The sequence below is a fragment of the Syngnathus typhle genome, linkage group LG3, assembly GCF_033458585.1.
Source record: "Syngnathus typhle isolate RoL2023-S1 ecotype Sweden linkage group LG3, RoL_Styp_1.0, whole genome shotgun sequence".
Taxonomy (NCBI): domain Eukaryota; kingdom Metazoa; phylum Chordata; class Actinopteri; order Syngnathiformes; family Syngnathidae; genus Syngnathus; species Syngnathus typhle.
Window position 1 is genome coordinate 4,686,320 of NC_083740.1, and position 26,049 is coordinate 4,712,368.

The window sequence follows — 26,049 nt, forward strand, 5'->3', positions numbered from 1 at the left end:
CCCGTTGCTAGGCGACGTATGTTTGTGATAGTGGACAGTGGTCAACGTTAGCGACGTTTTTGTTCGAGATCCGCGAAGATGTAAAATCAATGCGTTTTCACTTTTGTCGTTCTTTTTTTAAAGTACACACTTTTGCTAAGTCAAACGGTAAGTTTTGCAACAAGTTAGCGTTGCAGTCGGTTGTGTTCAAATTGTATGGCTATGCTAACCCGCAATATTTGCGCATACAAGATCGAAATGGATTTTATATTGCGGCCAACGACGTTTCAACATTATTATGACCATTGAAGGGGTAGGATTTTTTAAAATAAGTTTATATCATTAATGCAACAATATATGGTATATAAGTGTTGCATTTTAATGTCGTTAGTAGTAGTTTATGAATGGTCTTCAAAAGACACATTTTGCATCATCAATTAGCGGTGTCTGTATAGATATAAATTTCAATGACGTCGGTTGTATAGGCTCTTTATTTTTAGTGACGTCACACTGAGCGAGTTTACGCATAAAAAAATCATTTAAAAAACGACAATGGACTGAAGACGGTATCCACTTGGGGAACGAATATTTTGTTTAGTCAAGACGTTCTATTTTTTATAAAAGTTTATTATACTATACAGCTGTGCATACTTTTATATGCAACTCATTGTACTGTTTACATTTTACCAAGATGGATCTAGAACCAAAAAACTATCCTCAACTTGAACTGGCGGCGGTTTCCGGCTTCAACGGTAAGTAAGTAATATAAACAATTAAAAAAAAAAAAAAATCTAAATTATATGCCACGAATGTGTGTTCTCGAGCAGATACTCAGGTAAAAACATAGCATATAGCTAAAAGAATAATGACAAAAAACAATATTTCAATGTACATCATTTTAAATATTGGGTTTCACCAATATTTTGAAATGAGAACCAATAGGAAGTCAGATCTTTGTCCTTCCTTTTGCAATTTTAGGACAAGTGCATTTCGGCATGAGGCTTCACCCCGATAAACAGTATCTCATCTATCCTTTGGGATGCACCGTCGTACTGACACACATTAAAGATGACAAGAGACACTTCCTCCATGGTCACACCAGTGACGTATCCTGCGTCTCCATGTCCAAAAGTGGAGTCTACATAGCTTCTGGACAAATCAATTACAATGACTTTGAGGTAACCTTCAGTGTCAAATGTTTCCATCCCTCAGCACTACCTTGTCATCAGTGGATTGAAAAAAAACTACACATTCCTGTTCAGATTGGATTTTTCTTATGATATAAATGAAATGACCCATGAAATTTGTGGCAAAATTTTACTCTCTCAGAAGGAAGTGTAGAAATCTTTCACTGTATTTTCTTCATAATTTTTTTTTTTTTTTCCTTATTTATTCATTCGCTATTTTCCTAGGCCGATATAATCGTCTGGGACTACGCCAAGCGAAGCTTGTACACTCGCTTTGTGATCCATGAATCCAAGGTGGAGGCGTTGGCTTTCTCTCCTAATGACAAGTATCTGGTGTCCCTCGGAGGCCAAGACGATGGAAGGCAAATTCCATGTTTTTTTACTAGTATAGTGGAAAAGTCTGCAAAAATTTCTAAGGACCAACAATTAATTTGAGTTTGAATAAGTACTGCAAAAGAGAAAAAAATAATATTTGTGCAGCTAAGTTTTGGGTCAATTTTGAAGCCCACCACAGGATATTACATCCTGACAGTTTTATTTTTTCACAGAATCCTTTTATGGGACATCGCGACCAAGCAGGCCATTAGTTCGGCTCCAGCGGTTCCTTTGAGTTTATGTCACCGCCTCGTCGTCAAGTACTCCAACACCAGTGACAACATTTTTGTCTCTGCTGGCAGGTGGGTAAACCATTTTTCTTAACCTGTCTGTATAATAAAATCTAAAATATTTTGAATTTATCAATGCACCAATGAAGCGCTTCATTATTTGCAGGGAAGTGCCACTTTATTCTGGATACTGTAGCTGTTTGGCAACTCAACTGAATATTAGTAATAAAAAAAACAATAAACTCTCATTTGCAGGGCAACCTTGCAGCTTTGGGAGCTGGATGAAGCCAACAAGATTAAATCTACGGACTGTGAACTGCGTAAACTGAAGAGGACAGTGAAGTGCATTGAGGTATGTGACCACATTTAAGAGGACAAAATTGAGACAAAAAAAAACCCTTGCTTACGACATTATCCTGAAAAACTAATTAAATATGCTCCTGGCGAATACGAGTTAGCCCCTAGCCAACATTAGCATGCTTGTGTTAAAAATGGCCGACTCCTGATGGTTCACTGTGAAGAATTAAAACATGCCAGGCTATATCTGGGTCTGCTGAGATGTCTGGAATTCATAATGAGCGCTCACGCTGACATTTCTCCCCCCCTGCACAGTTTGCACCCGACGATGAGTTTTTTTTTTGTGGTACTTCCAGTGGAGACATCTTGAAAATTAACACCAAGACAAAGTATCTGAGCGACTATGGTCCCATTAAAACTAAACACAGCCTGGTGAGTATTCCGACAATATGTCTAATTGGTGGAATTTCTTTTTGGATGACATTTTTCATGTTTCCGTCGCTCACATACACAGGGAGCCAATGTCCTAAAGGCATTAAGTACGGGGGAACTACTTGTCGGTTCTGGATTTGGCACCTTGACACTTTGCTCCACGACCACCTTGAAAGGTCTCAGGTGAATGAGTGTCCACGCTATCATTTGATAAGCGGTATACTGGAATTTATTGACAGGAAAATAAAAATGAGGCAAAATTCACTGACTCCTCCCCACATTATATTAGACATGTGCAGATGAACAATGGAGTGACCTCCATCGCTCTCAAAGATGACGGCCAACAGTTTTTTGTCGGCACAGACGCGTCCGAGATCTACTGCCTCCGTCTGCAGGATTTCAAAGCCGAGCTCGTGTCCACTAATCACCACGGCGCCGTCAAGGATGTCTCAATTGCTTTGTGAGTAGCAGGGGGGGGGGGGGGGGGGGGGGGTTTCATAAATAAAAAGCAATGAGCTCTCATTTATTTGGCATCCATTCAGATTTGCAATAAGAAAAATGGACTTTAATTGAATGAACTGTTAGACTGCTAATGAAAGTTTCTTCCTTATCAAATTACAGAAAGTACAAGCGCAATTTGTGTGAATGAAAAAAAGGTTTTCAAAATGATTTCGTATTGAGTTCAGTACCCACGAAGTCCACGAGAGGGCAGTCCAAGTGCACTTTTTTTCTCATTTAATGATGCAATGAAATATAGAAGCACCATATTAATATATATGCAGTAATAGTATACATAATTATATAATATGATATGATGTGAAAGAAAATAATATCATATAGCAGAACTGTACAATTGATAAATGTATCCTGGTAACAACAATTGGAATTATAATCGCAAAAAGAGTTGACTTTAATGACTAATTAAGTTTAGTGATATAATGATTTGTTTAATTATATATATATATATATATATATATATATATATATATACACACATGTAATTTTTATTATAATTATAATTTAAAAATAATTTTTATTGTAATTATTATACTTCAGACTTTACCTCTGTTTGACTGTAGGTTTATTATAGCGATTTCTATAAATATAGAATGCAATACATAAATGAATGCCCAATTATAGATGTTCATCTCTGCATTATTTTGCTTTTTGTCAGTGGCTCCTCTGAATTATTTGCCACCGCCTCAGATGAGGACATCAGGGTATGGCACATAGACAAGTCCAAAGCACTGCTGAGAATCCCAGAACCTTGCCTTAGCTGTAACACTGTGCACCTGATGATTGACGGACACAGCATCATCACTGGTAGGACTCAAAACAAGTGTGAATGTGACATTGAATAGTTATTATTCAAGTCAGGGCACGTTTTTTGTTTTTTCTTCGCAGGATGGAACGACGGGAAGATCCGCATATTCGCCCCGCAGAGTGGCCGCCTCATGCTCGTCATTCACAACGCGCACCGAAACGGCGTGACAGCCATCAAGGGGTCCAGGGACTGCAAAAAAATTGTCAGCGGGGGGCAGGATGGAACGGTCAGTCATGCGTGAAGATGGCACGAGATTAGAAGTAGAAATTTTTCACACATAACACAGGATTCTGACCAGAACCTAATTTACTCAAGACAAACAATTTAATTATCACACACCCTAATCGACGTGTTGACCCAAGATTTACCTCAAATGATGTAATACCCGTGTTTCCCGAATCTACCTTAGGTTTGCGTTTGGGAGCTGCTGAAGCACGGCCAACGACGGCTTGCCTTCTTGACGGAGCACAAAGCCACCGTCAGGTGTGTCCAGATCAGGAGCGATGACAAGGAATCTGTCACAGCTAGCATGGATGGAACCTGCATCATCTGGGACATTGTGTGAGTTCACCTCACAACCAAACAACACTGGGGAACGCACATGAATATTTTCTCTAGTTTGCGTTTACTATTATACTATTATAATAGTAATAGTACTATTATACTATTATACTGCCCCCTGGTGGGTAGGATGATCAGAACAAAGTCGTAGCACAGTGTCCATTGAAATGAAGCTTAAAATGTTGCAAAAATTGTTTACGTACTATTTATTTACTACGTCGTGTCTTATAAAGTGCAATTTAGCGTGGTATTTTTCTTCTCTACAAAAAGTTGAGAAATTAGTTACTATTTATGTTATTTATTGCTGTAACTAAATATCTGGTTTTAATTCTAAAGTAAAAAAAGTTATAAATAAGATAGCGGGTAAATAGTCTGCATCCATTTTTTCAATCTAGAAAACCAACAAATGTTCTTTTGAATCTTTGTGTAGGAAATTTGTGCGGATTCGCAAGATAATTACCAAAAATTCCTCATTCAAGACCATGTGCTACCATCCTGAAGAGCACCAGATTGTCACCAGCGGCACCGACAGAAGGGTTGGTTATTTTCCTCTCCCTCTCAATGTTTAGCCGTGGACTGCTTCATTTTGTCATTTTCCAATTTTCAGCCACATGTCACCTTAAGACAGAAATAAATCTGGCTTGGTTCGATAAAGACACCGGCTAATCTAAATGTCCTGTGATTGCATCACGATATTTTCCACTCGCTGAGCCGAGCAGAAGTAAGAAGCCTGGTGCTGTGCCACGATTAGCGTGGCCTCCCACGGTGACCACTTGCACAACACACACACACAAAAGCACAGATTAGTTTGCGAAGCCCGTTGTGTATTCTGGGTTCGTCGTAATTAGGCCAACTTCGTCCTTGTTTGCTTAATATGTGTGTGTACTTCACCGTCACGTTAACCATGAACACACACTCCTCTCATCAGATCAAATAGAAGGAACAGAAATATAGAGTTTAAAATAGACAAAAGTAAAAATTGATCTTGACTAGGATAGGTCACTTGACTTCCCCTTTGACCAATCACATTCAATCTCGCGTTGAATGTTTTATATTTGTTGTTGAGGTCTAGCACATCAATTACTTGCAGGTTTTTGCTATTCTTGGCAGGTTTTTGTCACTATCCCTCATTTATCGACTGTAAAAATAAACTCATCAGAAAAAAAAAGATTCCAGATCAATCAATTGAAACACAGTAACAAAATATTTCTTACTTCCCACCGCTGCCGAAAGGTGAGGATAACTTGCGCTGATTAGTAAGACTGTGAGGAAAGATGCATGCAGGGCAGAGCTTTTGCCTTCCTGCATACGGATGTGCCGACGCCAGCCTAGCACCAGCCAAATCCACCATCTGCTCATCCTAAAACACAAGCACTTTGTCTGTGGCCCGCTTAGGTCAACTCTCTAGAAATCTACCAAAGAGGTGTGAGATCTGTCTCGTTGATTATTATTTTTAGAATTGAGCCCAGATGTTTCTCCACCACGCAGGAACTTCGGAAACAAGAATCTCAGAATCGCTAACTACTCTGATCCTGGTCATGAATAATTTGGATGGAGTCGACTAGAGGTTGATAGAAGTTAAAAAGAGGTTCTGCACCGTTGTGAGAGTGAACAGTCGTACGCAGATATTTAATTCACCAATCGATTGAGATTGGTCAGATTGATCAGTCCCTGAGTGTAGTCTGGTCGTGGTCAGAAATGTATTACCACCTTTAAATATGCTCATATGCGTGGGTCGGTTTTGGACCGAGGCCCGCTTTTCCCCCTGAGAACACAGATGGACCAAGGAAAGTCGCACACGCAGCATCGCTAATAAGATGCTCAAATGAGATGAGGGAGGGAGAGGTCGTGACTGGAAAGAGCCGAGAGTCTGAGGGAAAACAAAAGACAACATGTTTGGGGTGCACTGATCTGTTTTTAAATCGATTATCCTATCGATTATCGTATCGGGTAATCAGACGGATTTTATCAACATATTTTTCTTTTCTGCTTTGTGGGTGCTGGAATGATCCAAATAATAGACTAACATCTGTTTCTTTAAATTATATAATCAGCTTTGCCCCAAATACCAAAAAGGATGCATCAATGTGCACCACCTGAATGTTTTTTGTCACCTGTGCTAAAAATAACCCCAAACAACAATCGTGTTTTTTTTTGTCAGACTTTTGTCGTACAGCTGCAAAGCCTCAGGGACGATTAACTTCCGTTTAGCGAGTATAATTGGAGCTTTAATTTTTTTATTCAGGCTGACACATGATAGAAGATGACACTATAGTCACTTTTTTTTTGTAGAAAATTTGACTAAATTATTGATAATGTAACAATAATAGGACAACAGCGCTAATTCGGGTCTTACATGAAACAAATGGCCTTATGTATCTGCAGTTAAATAAACAATTGCTCCCCCTCTTTCCTTAAATTATTTACATTTAATTCAGAGTAGTGTCCAAACCATTTGAAATAAAAATCATTCAAAGGCAATGCAGTTGCCAATGTGTGTTATCTGTTATCGGAAAAGCAATCGGAATTTTAAAACAAGGAGACTAAGAACGGTCTAAAAGAACAAATACGTGTTTTTTGGTTGTTTTTTTTGCCGCTGTCAAATGAATAACTGCCGACTTACCTGTTCAGATTGTCTACTGGGACGTGCACGACGGGACAGCAATCAGAGAGCTTCTGGACAGGGAGACGTCGGCCATCGACTGCATGCACGTCTCTCATGACGGCAGATACTTTGTGACAGGTAATGGTCCATTAGGCAGCTGCTTCTCACTGCCTCGTCCCTTCGCTCCACTTTGAGCCGCAGCGATTGAAAATGTAGACAGTAATTGTGTTGAGTGTTTTTTTTTTCCTCCCCGCTAATTCAGTTTTGAGGGTGACAACAACGCGGCTTTTTAGCTATTCACAAATTGCATGGCTGTCACAATCTAATATTTTAAAAATGGGTTATTCCATCATAGCATTGAATTTTTGTTGCGTTAAAGTGTGTTAAAATTGCCAATTATTTTTGTTTTTGGTAAACTTTTGTGATTAAAACTAACCAGATAACATCACACAGGAAGGACGGATGGTCATTGTTTTCCCAAAGTAAAAGCAAATGTTTGCAATCTTATAAGAGCCTGAAGTCAGAAGATTTGGACAATATTTTGTTAAACAATGGTTCTAAATGACAACTTGATGATTCAACTAAGGCCCTGAATTCAATAATCGATTTATTGTTTATGATTAATCGTTTAATTCTCACAGAATTAGATTGTACTGTGACTTAAAAAAATGGCCGCCAATGGCGATACAGTCGAACTAAAACAGAAGCGTAAGCCACAAACATCCCAGGTTGTTCATCAAATATTTTTCATTTAGTTCCCAAAACATCCAAATTAAAGAGTGGCCATGTCAAAAATGGAGATGTTATCAAACAAAATGAATATTTGATGGATTTTATCCGGTAGGTGGTGTTGACAAGCTGGTGAGGGTGTGGGACTACATGGACGGTACGGTCACCCACGTCGGAAAAGCTCACGGAGGAACAATCACCAGCGTGGAGGTCTGCTGTAACAACAGTACCCTTATCAGCACCAGCGCGGACGGAGCCGTCATGCGCTGGAAATTTCCTCATCCACTCTTGAGTGACTGACCGTGTCGAGCTCAGACAAGTAACACTCAAATCACTTCCATTGTTGTATAAGGGTCATTTTTATACAATTTGATCAGTAATAGAGAAGACACTTATAAAATAAAAGCCACTTTTTTTAAGCCCCTTGGTTTTATATGGCGATAAACATCTCCCATGCTGACACAGCAACACTCAAGTGAAGTCAAACATTTTTATTTTTTTATGTTCAATGCGACCCTTCCAGCATTAGTCTGAAGAATATTCTGATTAATATTGCGTCTGTGGAATATGAAGAAAAATCTTTTTTTTTATCTCTCGAAGACGGTGGCCATTTTGCCATTTGCTGTCGACTGATTATTATGGCATCACAGTTCCTAAGAGCTCGAGAGACGTTTCTAGTTTTGGTAGTGTGACGTTTGCAAACTGAGTGTTGAGCAAAGGACGTGTTTCAAAAAAATCCCTATTAAAGCAACCAAACTTGAATGAATCAATAAAAAAATGATTACCCTTGCGTAGTTCTGCAGTTTTTGCCAAGGGATGTTTAAAATGCAACCTGAAAAACTTTTGTCAGATTTAATACTTTGGCCTTTTATTGTGTACAGCCTTTGTGCGTTTTCCAACAATAGCAGAGTAAGAGCATTAGAGAAATTACGAAAACGTCGGCCCTGACTATCTTTTGTGATAAATCAGCATATCTGGCCCACTAAATTGAATCTTGAGCGGCGGTGAGCTGTGAAATTAAGGCTCGGATGATTAGAATCGGAGTAGAACGAGGCAGATGCTGGCTCCCCGTCGACAAAGCAAAGTGCACAAAAAGCTCCATTTATGTATTTGCTGGAGTTTTTCAGCGGCGGGAGCCTTAATGTGAGCGAAGCTATTTATAGGCTCCGTTGTCGAGTACGTTTTCAACAAGGTGTTTCACACTGACAATTGCGCGGATGGAGATTGTGCTTCTAAGTGGCCATCTGGGTTTAGACAGCACCGTCTGCAATGCACATCTGCTGGCCTGTTTAATATCACAACTTCAAAGTTTTTGGTTTTAATATGCAGTGGATATAAAAAGTCTACACACCCATGTAAATGCCAGTTTTCTTGTGAATAAAAAAAAATAAATAGACCAGAATTCTCTGTCCAAACTGTTTTTAAGTCCATATGCTAAGCTAATGTATGAAATTAACGAACAAAGATGAAAAATGAAGGACATTGTCCCTATTTAATCTTCATTTTATTTTATTTTTAAAAAAAAAATCACTTTTCAAAAAAGCAAATAGGTGAGTTTCTCAACGAATAACAAAAGATGGATATAAAGAATTTTGGATTTTTAATGCAATTCCAATCGAGCGTGGTCACGTGACGAATCACACGTTGGACAACAATGGCAAGTGTACCTAATGTAAAGGCCGACGCGTGTTTATTTTGTTTCCCGGGTGGGTTGTGGGGGGCGGGAATTGTTTTTACTATCAGGGCGGGAGGAAGGATAGTTAGCGTCACAAGTAGTCGTCAAGTGTGGCACGAAGAATGAGGCGGCCACTCGAAGCGACGAGCTAACCTCAGGTTTACCCGGTCCGGGTTCGGTGCCAGTCTGGCGGCGGTGATGTTTGAAGAAAGGCGGGAGGAGCTGGAGGAGGAAGAGGAGGAGGAAGACTAGACTGTCCGGCAGACAGGTGCGCCTCTTCCTCCTCCTCCATACTACAGCGAGTGTTCCTCCTGTCAGGTGCAGGCAGCTGCAGCCATGGATCCCCGCAAGGAGAAGGCGCGAAAAACCATGAAAGCCAAAACGACCAAGCGGAAAGAGAAGAAGCACCGGAGCGGCGTGTTCACCCGTCGGAAATCTCTTCGTTCTTTCAGTCATTTCATGAGCAGGGTTCTTAAAACTTTGAGCACTTTGGCGCACTTCGGCGAGGGACGGCCGCCGGAGCCCGGGGAGGAGGAGGACGACGACGGCGGCTTCGGTCGAAGCGACACCGGGGGCTTTAAAGACGAAGCCCTTGCGGGCGTCCCGAAGGACGGCGTCGTGAAGAAGAGCGCCACGCTGTCGTCCCAGGGCTCGGTCAAGGAGCGGCTGTCGTGGTGCTATGGCGACAAAACCCCCGGCGCCCTGGGGCTCAAAAACCACGGGAACACCTGCTTCATGAACGCCGTGGTGCAGTGCCTCAGCAACACCGACCTGCTGGCCGAGTACCTCGGACTGGAGCAGTACAAGCCGAACGAGTCGGCCCGCAGGGTGAACAGCGAGGCCGCCAGGGGTGAGGTGACCGAGCAGCTGGCGTCGCTGGTTCGAGCCCTGTGGACGCTGGAGTACACGCCTCAGCTCTCCGTAGATTTTAAGGTGACTAGTGTGTCTCTAATTCTAATTTTCACACATTTGAACTTTTCACACAGTAGTAGTTTGCTTTGTGTACCTTTTTTATTACTCCTCCATCTTTTGTATGCGGAGTAAGCACGAGACTCCACAGGTGCGTTGGGCTGGAAGGGGAGTGGCAAATGGGCGTGGTCAAAGCAGGAAGTAACCAGTATCACCTTAAACTTGTATTGCATTCCCGACAGTTTTGATCGGGATTTTCCGACTCTGATTGTAACCGTGTTCAGCCCAATGTAAACAAAGATGGCTAAACACGAGAAATGTAAATTTGTTTAGTTCCCAAAACCATTATAATCGCTTTCCAATCTGCTTTCATATTTTTCTTATTCATGAAAATAAACATAACTCTCAGCATAGCCTAATAGCTTTATCGGCTATTAATGATCCCAAGAACCTGTTAGCCATGGTTCCAAAAGAGCTTCGTGGCATTTTATACCTAAAAATACAGAGAAATGTACGTACTATCCCACTAGAAACATGTCGATTATTAGGATTTAATTTCCCATCATTACGTGTGTTCGTTAATAGTGCTTACACTTAAATATTAATTGGAGTCAGTTGTCAGGGCAGTCAGCGATACAGGCACAGCAGGGCCTGAGGGCCTGCGGCTGTAAAAAGCTCGCCTACATCGTGTGTCATTAACTTGCCATTAGGTGATTAATCTGCCATTTCATGTTCGTGTAAGCCAAGGCCAGTCAAATGGAAGCAGTGGGTCTCTAGGCAGCTAAGCAACCGTCATAATTTAATGTCAAGTTTGTGCATTAATGGTTGTTGCTCATCTTCAGGCTATTCCAAATAAATATCAGGTAAAGTTTATTCACTCAAATGCAGGCATAATTGTCGGAAGTAATATTTCTTTTAAAGGCTTGCAGTATTAGGACGCTAAATATAAGATAATCATTAAAACCTAATGCATCATATTGTGATCGCCAGTGCCGGTTCTGGCAGGGCCACCGTAGCATAACCCCCCCTGCCCCCCCAAAACAGTTAATGTAGGATAGGTGCTGCTGTTTTTATTAGCACGAGAGTATAAAGGGGACGACGAAAGTGTCTATGCATGAGACAATTACAGCTCAGGTATTTATTGGTTTAAGTAAGCAGCAAAGCTAATTGGGGCTCACTGTCTATTAGAGGGATGGTCACTACCTGAAGAAACAGGTAAGGGGACCGTTAGAGAACCCCAAAGCACTGGGCTCCCTGTGGATTAATTTCACTCTGTACAGAAAATGAGACACTTCTAATCTCAAAGGTAGGTGCATTCCGTTGCAACTCTCAAGTTAGCCACCAGACCATAAGTCTTCACCGAAGCAAAAAAGTACTAATTGGCTATGACCTGACAAAATTGTGTGTTTAAAGCAGTGCTTCTCAATTATTTTCTGTTACGCCCCCCCCTAGCAAGAAGAAAACTTTTCGCGCCCCCCCCCCCCTCCCCACCGTGACTATCCTAACTTGTCTTGTAAATCGTAAAATGTTGCACTGTCGCAAACGTCACAGAAGTAACAATGAGAGCGCAACTGCCCCCTGCTGGGAAGATGCGCAATTACACTTTATTCTAGTACTGCAAAAAAAAAGCCTGTTCCCCAGGGTCACACGCGCCCCCCCAGGTATAGCACGGCGCCCCCCAAGGGGGGCGCGCCCCACTATTTGAGAAGCACTGGTTTAAAGGCACCGCAGGGATACAGTGTGCTGCAAAAACATCTATCCATCCATAAACACATTTTCCTGAGTCTTCAATAAATATAGTACATCCATCCCATCAATGTTCTGAATTATTAATCAAATTCAAATCGAGGCAAATTTTGTTTTGTTATTGTCAACTTCCTCTGCCCCATTTACTTGTTCAGAAGTACAGTACATAGGTCATGTTGCAACGGCGACGCTTGGTCACATGATGCTGTTCACGTGAAGTTTTATGACGGAACTCGTTTGCATTGCTGTGAGTAATTTGCACAACCGAACGTGTCGTTTTGGCCTGACTCACCCGGGCGGCTCACCGGCACGCCGAGGTGGTTAGACAACATTCCTCGGCAGTAATGTGGCGAGAGAAGACCCATTTATCAACGGCAGCCTTCTCAGTACATAACACAACAGGACTTTTTTAAGCTCAACGCCATTTAAGAAATAACGCAACGGAATGCTCGTCTTGTTCGGCCTCTGAAAGAGCCGCCCCCTCTCCCTCTGGGATTATTGGATGACAGCAAACCAGTTCTCTCACCAAAACAGAATCGCTTAGGTGTGGGAGGAGGAATATGTCGGATATACGCTGGACACTCCTTCATTGTACACAATTGGTTCCACGAGAGCCAGATGTTCTCTGGATTTTAAATTCAATAATCCTCAACAATGGAGGTGTTCCATGGTAAACAAATTCCACTACTATATACAACTACGAGCATGAGTTTAACATTTCCCTTAGCTTTAAGCACTTATATTCTCCATTAAACAGGGATCTGACAATGTAGACGTTTTGAATGTGTTGTACTTTGGAGGTTCTGAGGAATTGCTGTCTGATGAGCAAGTGTAAAACGTCTTCATTTCTTTCTCTGTCACCTTGGTGGTGCAGCTGTGACAAAATGGTGCTTACTGTGACTCACTTCTATTACCGCCTGCTCTTAATGCCTGAATGGGGGCAGCCACTTGATCTTTTCATTACGCCAAGCTACAATAAAGGATGATCAAGGATGTGGAAGATTTCCCAGATGGAATTGTCGACTTATTCCAAGAATAAAATGATTTCATTTGCGCCGGTGCATGACTCATGTCTTGCCCCACACCAAGATGGATATTTTGGCTTGATCGCTGGGGCACCCGCTGGGGTCTTTCTTCTGCATGGTTTAAGAAAACATGTCCTTCATTTCCCCTTTCTTGCCTGACCTCGCCCATTTTCACGGACACAGTGATTTTGTGTGTGTCTGCTCACGCACAGAGTCAAGCTGGAGGGAGCAAGTGAAGCCTGCCTAGAAGATGAGAACGAGGCAGGGGGGGCGGGCATGCTGAGATGTCTCCAGTGGTGTACACTAAGAGGAGGAGAGCTTGTAAATAAAAATGCCGGTCCTCCCTGTCCTGTCTCCATAGTAAAGAAAGTTCAGGCATCCATGAAAGCTGCTTGTTAGAGCAACATCCCTCCCGAATTCCTCAAGTGTAAAATTTATGCGCCAAAACTGCTCTTGATTTAGGGGGCGACACGGCTTGAGAATTCCTGAGCCACCGTTCTCCATGTGCTGAAATACTCCCAAATGGCATGCAGTTTCAGACTTGTACCGAAAAGATCCTAAATGGTCAACTTTCACACGGTCCATTCAGTGCCGGCGTACATTAATAGGACTCGAAAACACAGCGGTTTTAAAAAAAAAAATTTTTTTAACAACACAGGCACTTCTTGAGTGTTTCTTTGGCGAGCGGGTGCGCGGATTCATCTTTTTCACACTTGAAGGACCGCGGCTCGTCGGGGCTCGAGGAGCTCAGGCAAGGAGATGAAGAGAGGTGTTTGAAGTGGTCTCCTTTGTTTGGGGAGGAGGGTATGGGAGGTGTGCGACAGTGACGCGGGCCAACACTGATGGTTTGTCTCATCCTGTCTCCCCTCTCCTTCAAGGACCTCTCATGACTGAAGATGTTTACAATATTTGCACACACTGATCTTAGTGGTGGATACGAGTCACCTCCACTGTGAAGCTTGATTGTTTTTTTTTTCTTTTTAATAGAACAGAACAGATGGTGTTGTGAGAATTTTTCGCAATATAATTGCTTGTTTTGTTAAGCACATGTTGCAAAAGCTGGAGGTACAAGTGATGTCTGCAATCATTTGGATGGGCAGCGCAATGTACTAGTGGTGAGCAAATTCGGCCTACAGTCACAAGGTTCTGGGTTAAAATCTCTGCTTGTCACTGCGTGGCTCTAATCCAAGCACGCTGGCTTCTTACCGCATTCCAAAAAAATGTATATTAGGTCTTTTAAAGACTACTTTAATTACACACTTTTTAAATTATTTTTATTTATTTATCCCCACCCTCATTTTCCTATCAATTACCAACATTTCTGAGCATATTTCTTTCACGGTTTAAATTAAACTGCCGTAATTTTCGGACTATAAATCGCACCGGAGTATAAATCGCACCAGTCATAAAATGCCCAAAAAAGTGAAAAAAAAACATATATGTATGTATATAAGTCGCTCCTGAGTATAAATCGCCCCCCCCCCACCCAAACTATGAAAAAAGCCCGCGACTTATAGTCCGAAGATTACGGTACTATTATATATTAAGCTATCTTGCTAGCTGCCTAGCAAGCAAGCTAACAAGCTAGGTAGATAGCTACCTTGGGGTATGAATAAATTCGGGCTTGTTACACTTAATACGCTACAGTATACTATATCCATATTGATATCGCTAATACTAGCCCGGAAGCCAACAAATTTGTGCGCCCATTGTGTATCATTGTGATGTTCTGCTGTATATAGTCTATACAGTATATACGATATAACCATAAACAGCTCTGACATGGTATGGGGTGACACCTTCCAAGGTATTATTAGTCGTAACAGAGATGGATGACTACTAGTTGTGTAAATAGTCAATGTCAGAATGACAATTTGGGTAGAAGGCCCATTTTGTGTTGTTGAGACTACAAAAAAAGTCAGTCAGCTTTATTTATTTATTTATTTATTAAAAAGGCAAATATTTCTTCATTTGTGTGTTAGAGATGGCAGTGTGAACTCTCAATGAACCAAGGCCCAAATTGCAAGTGAGGAAAATGATGAGGGCACTAAAAAGAACTCCTCCCATCCCTCTCCCCACACTGGTGATGGCGCTCTCATCTCGTGCGTTCCCATCGGGTTTGTACTAATTTGACGAAAAAACGATTCCATCTTCCATCTGTTTTGCCCGTTTTCAATCCGGCTAATAAAACTCACACAGTGTTCTATCACAGGCACACCAGATGGTCTCGCTTAGGCTGGAAGCTACTGCGACTCAACACCCGTTGGAGTCCAGGACTTTACTTTGTCTGACCAGTCGAAAAACAAAGATTGTACACGACCGCACTGTGATTCCACCGGACATCCTCTCGTTGGATCGTCGGAAATGTATTTGTGTTGGGTTAACATAATCTTAATTCATTCCCCTTTTTGAATAATTTCAATGACCACAGTATCTTGACAAAAATGAAAATAATAATTTACTCTCTTGGTCAATGCAATTGGATTTGGGATTTTTATTTTTTTTGGAGTACAATGACATTGGAGACAATTCTGAGTCCAGTCAAGTGTTTGGTTCCTTCTCTTTCCTTCCTGCATTTATCCTCTTACCTTTTTCCAAGGTCATATCAATCCCAGGAGAATGCCAGATTCTCAATTAATCTCTGTCGCTACCTGGAGTTAGCTTTTTAACCAAAAGTCCGGAAATCACGATACTCCCAAGCATAGAAACAACGATTTGCCGACATTGATTGACTTGGTCATGCCGTTTTTTGTTTTCCAGAGCATTGTAGCCAAATACGGCTCTCAGTTTCGGGGCAACTTGCAACACGATGCCCTGGAGTTTCTTCTCTGGCTTTTGGACAGAGTTCATGAAGACGCCAAAAACCCAAACAACAACAACAGTAGCAGCAGCAGCAGTAGCAACAACGCCAAAGCCAACGTCAAGGTGAGTCGGAGTCGAAATCCAAATTGTGTTTTTGTATGAAATGCTTTTGCACATTTTGACATTGGGACCTTTTTTACCACGATATGAGCCGATCATATATAATAATATTTATCTTTTGTGGCACCACGCTGTCGATTGGAGAGGAGGTCAATGTCATTTTATACTGTAAGTGGGCTTGTCGGTGGGGGGATAAAAAAAAAAAACAGACTCAGAGCACACTTGAGAAGCATTGCGTCTCGTTAATACAAGCTAGTCCTTTTCCTATTCATGGCATCTATTCTGCCTGAGAGCATTCTTTGTGCCAAATAAACATCTTAAGGCCGCGGCTCTCATTGGGCTGCCAGTATAATAAATCCACCAGGCAGCGACCGGCTTTTCATAGTTGGGATCATCTCTGATCCACCCCCCAAGGTTGATCCGCTTTTAAACAGATTTTATTGTATCATACAATGGTTTCATTGTCAGATGTCTGTCGATAATCGGACAATGTTTGGACTCCGGTTTTGGACCCTCATTCTGAGTGCTATGGGTAAACATTAGCATTGTGCCTGTAACCTTTATTTGCTACACGCTAGGGCTAGCTGGGCTGTTGACAAAATATTTTCCAATATGATGAGCTAATGCATTTGGTAGAAATTAATGAAATAAATAAAAACAGCGCGAAATGATTCTCATTTATTTTTACAATGTAACATTTTCAAGTGAATTGGTAGAGTTGCATGGTGCAGAAAAATAATTCTAATAGTTTTTAATAGTGCATATAAAACGTTTGTTTTTTTTCCTGTAAAAGGCAAATGCTTTCACTCGGATTAGAACACATAAAATCGATTCTATTCTTTAGGTATTTCTCTGGGGAGGTGAGCCAACGATTGTTTCGATTTCCCTGGTTGATCAAAAGGCATTAAATTGTACTGGTGACCAAGACTGGGTTACAAAAGTATTTATCTGCTTTCTCTCGATGGCTGACCGGTCCGGGTAGGCGTTACGCGACCTCTCTGCCAAAGCGTGCCGGGATCGGTTCCAGCCGAGCCTGAATGTGATGAGCCGAAAAGACAAATGGGGCCATGGATGTAATGATTGATTCGAAACCCCACTAGGGTGACTCAGATAGGCTGTGATTTTGTTGTGATCGATATCTATAATTTTCTAATATTGTCACTGCTCACTGTTGACATTTTAATTCACATCACCATCCATCAAAGACACGCTATCATCACCCGATGACTGAAAGGTGGATTTAGTAAAGTGTGCCACTAATGTGTGTTGGTTCAGTGCTGGATTGCATTAGGCTGTGCACGCATTACACGTCTTGCACTTGGTGCCACCTATTTCACAACTGGGGCAAAGCGATATTATGTAACAAACAAAGACAATTCGGTAAGGCCTTCCAATGGGATCCTGCTAAACCGGCCTTTGTTTGCCCAGCAGCGCATTTGTGGCATTCTTCAGCAGGCTCAAGTCAGACAACAACGCAGTTACGGTTTTGTGTACACTTTATTTTTGCCACTCTCTAAATTGAAAAAAAGCTTGATTTGATAAACAATTTGTGAAGTAGTTTCTCTGTGATACAAATGTGTGTTTTTTTTTTTTTTGACAGTGACATAAAAGCGTATGAAAGTAAAACATAAAATTGACTCCTGCGCAGACAGGCAGACAGCTTCTGATTGATTCCTACTTCTTTGGCACCGATTGCTAAAGCTAAGAAGGGTTTAATTGCGGTTTAGTCAGAAATGTTTTTAATATTTTTCCAACAAAGGTCGCATATAGAAAAATGATGGTCGGATGTCTTCGTGTGCACCCTTGTGCAACCGCATTATTTCAGTTACTTCCCCCTCTCAAAAAGAATAAACAAATGAAGTACCGCCACTTACTGGCTTCGAATGGGACTGGGAGTTGTTTTGTCAGGATGTTTTTATCAAACAAGTCAGACATGTTTGTTTGGCCTTGACTGATGTCTGGTCGGTACTTTGTGTTATTTCCGTTTTAAAAATGACATTTGGCTCAACTGCAACTTTGAAAGCCTCTAATGGTTCTTGGAAAAAAGGGAGGAAAAAATCATGGAAAAAAAAAAATCCTGATATTTTTCAGAGAAAGAGCATAAAATGTTGCATTTTTGTTTGACAGTGAGCGCCCACAATGCGAGCACCGAGACGAGGTACATTCAGCCTCAGGTCCAGCGTGAGTTCTATTTCAAATGAGCGCATTTGAAAACTGCTTCATCTCATCCCACCGACACCTCTGTGGTTTGCCGGTGCGACACCACACCAGCGTCCTGCCATTACGTATGCATCATTCCGTTTTAAATGTCGATAGTGCTTTGGCCCTTTTATGCCGCGGGGGGGGGTAAACTGTGACGGGATGAAGTGGCAACTGCGAAGACTTTGAAATCGGGTCAGTGGGGAAAAAAAAAAAACACGCCGTTGAGGCAGTCAGCCAGCGAGGCCTTTTATCGACTTGGACAGAAATAGTGAGTTTGATAGCTCTCCATGAGAGTTTGCCACGTGTTCTCCGGGGGAAGGAACGGCGAGAAGGCAAATGTCGATGAATAATACAAGTCAGCTGACAAGCGCCATTGTTATGTATAAACCACCGCTAATATTTGAGCTCTGTAAATGTGCCGAAAGACCGGTTCGCAAACAAACTGTGAAATCGAGCGTATTTAATATTAACAAAATTGTATCTTTAAAAAAAAAAAGGTGTTTTTTTTTTTAAGCCACCAACGGCAGTGAACGTGGTTTTGACTGCCGACGGCGCTCTTGCTATAAAATGCACTCCATCCATCCATCCATCAAGAGAGCTAATGCCCAGCCGCCAATGTCTTGGACAGGTTAAGTCAAAGAAGCATAAACCCGCCTCACTTGGCTAGTGAATTGATTTTAACAGCTTGTGGCATTTGCTAGATGCCACACATTCCTGCAGATGGAGATTGAGAACAGTTCAGAGAGACAACTAAGACATTCCTTTTTTTTTTTTCTTCTTTTTTTTCTGGTCACCCTCACTTTCAAAAAAGTCTCTTGCCATTATAATAAATGAACATTTTGAACCGGCGTTCATATTTACAACAAGAGTGACACGGAAGAGCGATAGAAGAAAGTGATTTTATCTCCTTTTTTTTTTATTATGGTTGGAATGGACAGGTCACGTAATTCCCCTCCCCAGTGCCCTCCTAGCCTCTTCTTAAGGGATTAAACCAGGACAAGTCTGAAAGAAACTTTCAAATAGCATTTGAGCTTTGTGATATTATTCCCGGCGTACATTTCTGCCCTCTGGCTTCATCCAAGATTCACTTAGCTTATTCAAGTATCTTTTTTTTTCCAAGCCTCCTTTTTTTTTTTTTTGCCGTAATGTCTTGACTTATCAGCCAGTGAGCGATGACTGACTGAGTGCTTCTCTTCAGACCATCAACTTTGCCGCTTACGGCTCTACAGGATGGAAGCAAATGTGGGCTTTGCGTTTTTGTGGTCAAATGCCAACATGACTGGCAGATATGAAAAATTTAACGTCTACTCAGATGAAAAGAGAGATGGAGCAGTTTGGGTAGCAACAATCCTAAAAATGTATATTTTTAGGGAAGTTTGTTCTGTCTGTAAGATGGTATTGACATTTTTTTTCCGTCAATCCTGTAGATGTAATTACTCTTAACATGGTTCGAATAAATGACGATTAAATTGTTCCCTTGAACATCTAATGGGTAAGACACCAAATAAGCCTCATTAAGCATCGCTGACTGGCGTAGAAGCCAATGGTCTGCATTATTTAATTGCTTTCGGGTTTTTGTTCAATTAACAAGATCATCTCTCTGGCAAAGTTTTTTGTTCAAGCGCAAAAGTCGTTTTTCAAAGGTAATTAAGTTAGACAAATTTGTCTCCCCGGGAAATGCTTAAAGATGAATGAAAGAGAATGTTTAATTGGCAACATACTTCTGGTACAATAACGTGTAAAGGATATTACATTCTCTTGCCGTAAGAATTAGTCATCTGGTAAATTTGTTGTTTATGTGGCTGCAGGTCTATCTTATTTATATATTTTTTTATTTTTATACAACGTATTTTTCCGTGGATGACTGCTCATCGTTTCAAGGTGGTATGGTTGAATTTGGGGCTAAAGCTTTTCATGCCTTTTATTCTATTCTGATTTTAGCTTGTGTACTTTATAAGAATAGTATCTTAAACATTTGGGTTATTCCTCCACTCATTACTCGGTCATCTGCTGTGCGATAGCAGAACCGGTCCTGCTGGTGTGCTTACTAACTGCTTCCAAGATGCAGACTGGTTTTCCCACGCCCATGTTTCCAGATTTGGTTTTCCTTAAATGATTATCTAATGCTTGTGGACAGGTGGGACTTTCTTTTTGTAATTTTGTATTGTGGTGACATGTTTCTGTCTATTAACTATTGTATTGATGGAAGTCCGGCGCAACTCATGAAAGGTCATCCCAATTGACCCTCTTCAATTACATCAGTCATCTTGAGAGGCGAATCAATCCGTTCGCCCGTCAGTTTGTTTGGTCCTGAATCACTGCCGCGGGCTGGCAAGGAGCCGATCCACATTGGGCCAATTCTGGCACTCGCTAGCCCTGCCGGCGACTCTTGTCTGGGGCTGCTTAATTTCTCTTGCCGTTTTGTTTTTCCCCCCAGACAGACATCTCCATGGCAACAACCAGAGTGGCAGGTCTCACTGCACTCTACGCTGAAATGAAACTGGCACACATTTCACCAAGGATTGGCGCCTAAAGAAGAGACACGCACCTTTTTGTCTCAGCAAGTGCAGTCGAAAAATATGTTTGTTGTGTGTCGGACTAGTCAAGTCGAGCAAAGGTTTCAAATGCTTGTGCTTGCCATCATTATCTCAGTGGACATCTCGTTCCTCTAAGCTCTTCATGAATAGCAGCGGCCGTCCACAATTGAAAGGATTGTTGTGAGTCAGCCGCTTTGCTGCCTCGACAGCGTTTTGTTTAAATGGATGGAGAGCAACCTATGATGCCTCACAACCATACCCGCCTCTGGTTGTTTACAAATGATTAAGGATTTCTAAACATCACATCATGGAGCTGTTTCTCCCGCTGTTCAAAACAAAGTTTTGTACGACTTGCAGAAAGGGACCAACTCCCGTCCTCAAGTATCCTGATCATTTCAGCCTTGTGTGTTGTAGGGACACAGCACAGCACCGCTTCTCATTTTTGTTGTGCCATCCCTAAATACACAACCTGACTTCTCGCCAAACTCCCACGCACTCACCAGCGAGCAGCACAGGCACGCTGAGTAGTGTCCCGCATGAATGCCCGCTACAAGGAATCAGCTGGGATTTAATAAGAGCATATGTTCTTGTGTTAGGAAGAAGTGTGTCGGCATCCCCCGGGGGGTGCGATCACTGCTGGCGCTTTGCAAATCTTCAGTCAGAACAAGCTCACGTCTTTGTTGATGTCTTGGATTTGTGCGTGGATCACAGCAGAATGAAATCTGCGCCGAAGTTGGTCAGAAATCAGTGGCTTTAATTAAATAATGACTGCACAAACCTCAATTAGGCACTTGTGATCCGGCAGTTGAGCGTTATAACGGAGCTGTTTCCTGCCCCCAGGCCACGATTTTCCCACCCCTGTTTTAAAATGTGAACTTGAGGTAAGTTGACCGCTGACTTCACGCATGAACGTGATTCCAAACGGTGACGTTAAATGCCCCGAAAATGTCGGTGGAATCCTGACACCTCTGAGGTTCAGCTTTTCAAAATCTTTTCTTCTCTGTGTCTTCAGGGACCCAGCTCACTGGAGGACCTGACCAGCACGCAGCAGCCCAGAGGCCGCCATAGCTTCGTCCAAGAACACTTTCAGGCCCAGTACAGGTGGGAACACCCGAGCATTTCTTCCGCTGCCCTCTATCGGACAAAAAAGTCACCTCGCCTTGAGTGGCGAGCAACAAGATTGAATAGAAACGCAAGAGTCACATTTGAGCCGGGGAAAGAAATCCTCCTGATTCCATATCCAATACCTTGTAAACACTCAACCATCAAATGGAGCAATGAAAGGAACAACACACAAAACCACATCCAGAGTGGGTTTGTAATCACTTGTTTGATTGACAGCTCTTGTTAAGTCCACAGCGGCGGTGAGTTGGTACTCTAACAGTCGGACATTCTGTCACTGATTAGCTGGCTTAGCGTCACGGCTAACAAGCTTATCGTGTAACTGCAAGACTGGAAATATTGAGGAAATATTTTCCCTCCAACTTGATCGAAAGGGTTTCTTAACGACTAGCCTCTATCTATTTGAATAGATTCTTCCATTGTACCTTTTAATCACAGTATAGCTGTGCATTTGAATTAGAATGTTCTGGAGAGAATGAGGCCACATCTGGAACATTTCCATAATTCAACTAAAAAGCTGTTGTAAGCCACAGTGGGATATTTTCAAAAAGCCGTTACAGATTATTAATGAGCAGTTAAGTCCAAGCACAATAATAAACAATCTGTTCCATCGTATTGCCATCGTAGGCTAACTGCAAGGCTAGCTCCTTTTGTAAACTGCTTGGCTAGCTACTTGCCGGACTTGACAAAGTGTTAAATGGATTGATAATGTAGCTTGTGTATGTTATTGGTGTCAAAAAGCCATGAATTAAAAGATCATTGGGCAAGGCAGCCTCCCTAACTTTCATGTTGCCTAGCAACTGAAAACAATTCAAGGCTCCATCCTTTCATTCTATGTGCTGCTCATCCTCACCGGTGTCACTTGATTTCCATTTCATCGCCAATCATTTGCTGTCAACATATCTCGCTGCTGTGATCGTCAGTCGGCCATTTTTGTGATTTTTGTTTCCCGGGTTTTGTTTGCGTCATATTTGTTGACCCGCAACTGTCACTCAGTCTCTTCCGTCAGTTCAGTTGGTCTCCCTTCCTCTCATCTTCCTTCTCCGGTCCTTTCATATCTTCCGTAGATGCTCCTCAGAGGGAGTCAGCCGAGTTGTCTGATCTGAATAAATGTTTACGATTAGAGCCCGCGCTGTCTTGTGTATGGGGATGCAAACGTGGGAGTCGGCGCTCGCCCGTGTCTCCACGCTTTGTGTTTGAAAGCATCTTTGTCGAGGCCTCGCTCTTCCTTTCTGTCTGTCACTCTGACTTTGCGGGGTAGACTATTTTTAATGGCCTGTTGTCTCCGAGACATCATCTAGCTAGTTTATATAATGTGTACGACGGACGGGCTTATATAATGCATGTTGGACGAGAGACGCTCATAAATCTAGTATAAAAAAAAAAAAAAAGCATCTCAAAGGTTGAGTTATTCATTTATTTTTTTAAGACTTAAATAATTGGCAGTTTCACTGTGCCAGATGAAGCAGAACACAAATAAGATGAGATAGTTGTACAGGTCGTTTCCCGTCCCTCGTTCCATTCTCTTAATTTGTAATGAACCCGTAGTCATTTATTCAGAAAGTTTGCCATCACTGATTTCTGTGAATCTTACGAGTAAAAGTTGAATGATGTTAATGATTAAGTGTGTGTGTGTTGCTTCCCGCGGGTGTAACGAGCTTAACTGTGTCCTTTTTGTGTTTTTCTCTTTGCTCAGTCGTTTGTCAACTTGGCTGTCCCATGCTCGACCCCTGTGGTCATATTTAATGTAGAACTCCCCTCGCTGGGGCTCCCTGCACTTTGTGTTGTCGCTCCCTTTGTCTCTTTTCTCACTGGCTTTTATTTTCCTATCAATTTCAGAGGCTTATGCTGCCCTCATCATCCTTTTTTTTTTGGTCTTGTTAAAGTTCCGGCATTCTTAGACTAAAAAATATGAATATTTTACTAGGTCAAAGTCAAATCTTGTTTGTCATTTCTTTTATTTGTCTCCCCAGGTCATCTCTGACTTGCCCTCATTGCCTTAAGCAGAGCAACACCTTCGACCCCTTTTTATGTATCTCCCTTCCCATCCCTCTGCGACAAACCAGGTACGAAAAAACACAACACCCGCTGTAAATCTTTACCTTGGCATGTCTATTTTTTTAATAAGCAAAATAATTCCTGATACCAATTTGTGGTCATCCAGCACTTGTATACTACATTTGATTTATAAATTTGAATTTATGTATGCTGATTTCTGTGTTCATTCGAGATTCGGCGCTTGGACCTGAAGTATAAATCCAGTCTAAGACCGTTGCCTCTCTGTATAATTTTGTCCGAGAGTGACCGACCATGTTGACAAAAGATACACAGCTGACTGAATAGAATGTAGCAAATCTTTCAGCATTCCCACCGCCCAATAAATACTTTGTTCCACATGTCATGCTGACAGGCCACACTGGGACCGACAGAATTGTGTTTCCTTTGACGCCACGCGCTCCCGTTCATGACAAAAACGCAGCGAGCTTCCAGCCAAGCTGCTGCGATTCCATGCTTCTTCTGCAGCAGTATTTAAGTCAAAGGCCTGCGGAGTTTGAGCTCCCAAAAGCATGAGCAGGCTAGCAGCAGGACGCTGATGCCTGCGCGCTGCCGATAATACCAATTATACAATTCCGAAAATACGCGGAATTAAACTTTTAAACTTTACCGCTCAGTGGAAATAGGAGCTTTGGATAAACTGGAAAGAAAACTTTCCAAATGTCCACAAACAACATACTCAAGACACAAATTTGTGTGTTATCGTGTGTGTGTATGTGTGCGTGCGTAGAGAGAGAGACAGATCGGTTAGCATAAAGCTATAACAGTTTTCTCGATGATGTCCCCATTTCCTGTTGGTCTCCACAGTCATCCCACACGCTCCCGTTTTATTTCTCATAGTTCTGTCTGACCCAGCAGCATCCTACATTATTAAAACAACAACGGATTAATGTCCTCCCTCCTACCACATTCTAGAGTTGAGTCGTAAAGAGATGTGAGAATAATCCAATTAGACTTGAAGTCACACTCAGACAAATTAGATTATCCGTGTCGGAGAAATTGGATTTACTACAACGGCGCCACAAATCAACTATTTCCCAAAACCGTGTTGCATATCGAAACATTTCAATCTAAAAACTTCATCATTCCGTACATACAATGGCTAGATGGATGGATGACACGTTTTTTTTTTCAATTCAAGGCTAACTGCACATTCTGGACACAAGAGGCAAAGTTCTTCTCTGATGCTTCTCTGTTTGCAGGCCAATGTGTGTGACGCTGGTATTCAGTACCAAGGGTCAGCGGTATCTACGAGTGGGGCTCGCTGTGCCACTCTTTGGCTCAATGTCGACTTTGAGAGCCATGGTAGCCGAGGAAGGAGGCGTCTCTCCGGACCAGGTCCGCATTTTCTTAGTTTCTGACCATTATGCTGAACTTCACAGCTTCTCGTAAGACCTTGAACAAGTTCTGCGTCCTATCCCGTTCTCCTGGTGCAGGTCATCCTGGCCGAGTTGTACTCCACGGGATTCCAACGTTCCTTCTCAGATGACGACGACCTGACAGCCATCGCTGATAGTGACGTCATCTACGCCTTTCAAGCGCCGCCTCCCCACGGTCGCGGGGGCTCCGCGCCACACTCAGGTAACCATGGTAACGGGTTACACGCGTCATCATCGCTCCAGCCCAGATTTCCCATCATCATCCAAATGCCATCCTCTTGTGCCCACTCTCCTTCCCATTTTGATTGCCGAGCATTCCCACAGACACCTCGTATGTATATTTCTCCATTTCTCAATGCCACCCCGGTGTGTCACATCATCCAAAATTATTTTTATTTTATCTCCAGCAACATCTCACCTGAATGAGCTCCTAGGTCATTAAACGAAGTAAACATGACAATACATTTCCATAATAATTCAATTCAGGAGCTAAAGGTGTAAAAAAACAAAAATTAGTGGAAGGAGAGCCCGCCTCCAAGTCCCTAGACTTCTCCTTAAAACTTTAAATAGATGTCTGCTACTCTCTTTGCTCGAGTAGCTGTCCCCACAGGCCTTATGGAGAAATAACAAACATCTAATGTTAGTGAGGAAAACGGCATCCGTCACTCGAGATTAGATGGAATTAATTTGCTAAAGGCTTACAATATTGGCTGGAGGATTCCTTCACTTATTTTAAAAAAAATATCAATAAATTGACC

At 42.0% G+C, this 26,049-nt stretch overlaps 2 protein-coding genes across 2 annotated transcripts in view; both read left to right on the forward strand.

The window, feature by feature from the left end:
- Positions 1 to 8: 8 nt before the first annotated feature.
- Positions 9 to 9,077, forward strand: cfap52 (cilia and flagella associated protein 52). The gene is made up of 15 exons (XM_061274825.1): positions 9 to 147; positions 671 to 731; positions 958 to 1,157; positions 1,392 to 1,528; positions 1,715 to 1,843; positions 2,027 to 2,123; positions 2,384 to 2,500; positions 2,583 to 2,683; positions 2,790 to 2,960; positions 3,675 to 3,823; positions 3,905 to 4,050; positions 4,234 to 4,385; positions 4,816 to 4,921; positions 7,017 to 7,128; positions 7,835 to 9,077. The coding sequence occupies exons 2-15, from the start codon at positions 671 to 673 to the stop codon at positions 8,017 to 8,019; spliced, it is 1,863 nt and encodes a 620-aa protein (XP_061130809.1). The 5' UTR covers positions 9 to 147; the 3' UTR covers positions 8,020 to 9,077.
- A 406-nt stretch (positions 9,078 to 9,483) lies between these two features.
- usp43a (ubiquitin specific peptidase 43a) overlaps positions 9,484 to 26,049 on the forward strand; it is a 29,919-nt gene continuing 13,353 nt past the window's right edge. Inside the window, exons 1-6 of the mRNA XM_061273466.1 lie at positions 9,484 to 10,327; positions 15,835 to 15,999; positions 21,748 to 21,836; positions 23,831 to 23,923; positions 25,115 to 25,250; positions 25,349 to 25,493. Of these exons, the coding sequence (XP_061129450.1) occupies positions 9,731 to 10,327; positions 15,835 to 15,999; positions 21,748 to 21,836; positions 23,831 to 23,923; positions 25,115 to 25,250; positions 25,349 to 25,493 (1,225 nt within the window). The 5' untranslated portion in view covers positions 9,484 to 9,730. The remainder of the gene's footprint in view (positions 10,328 to 15,834; positions 16,000 to 21,747; positions 21,837 to 23,830; positions 23,924 to 25,114; positions 25,251 to 25,348; positions 25,494 to 26,049) is intronic.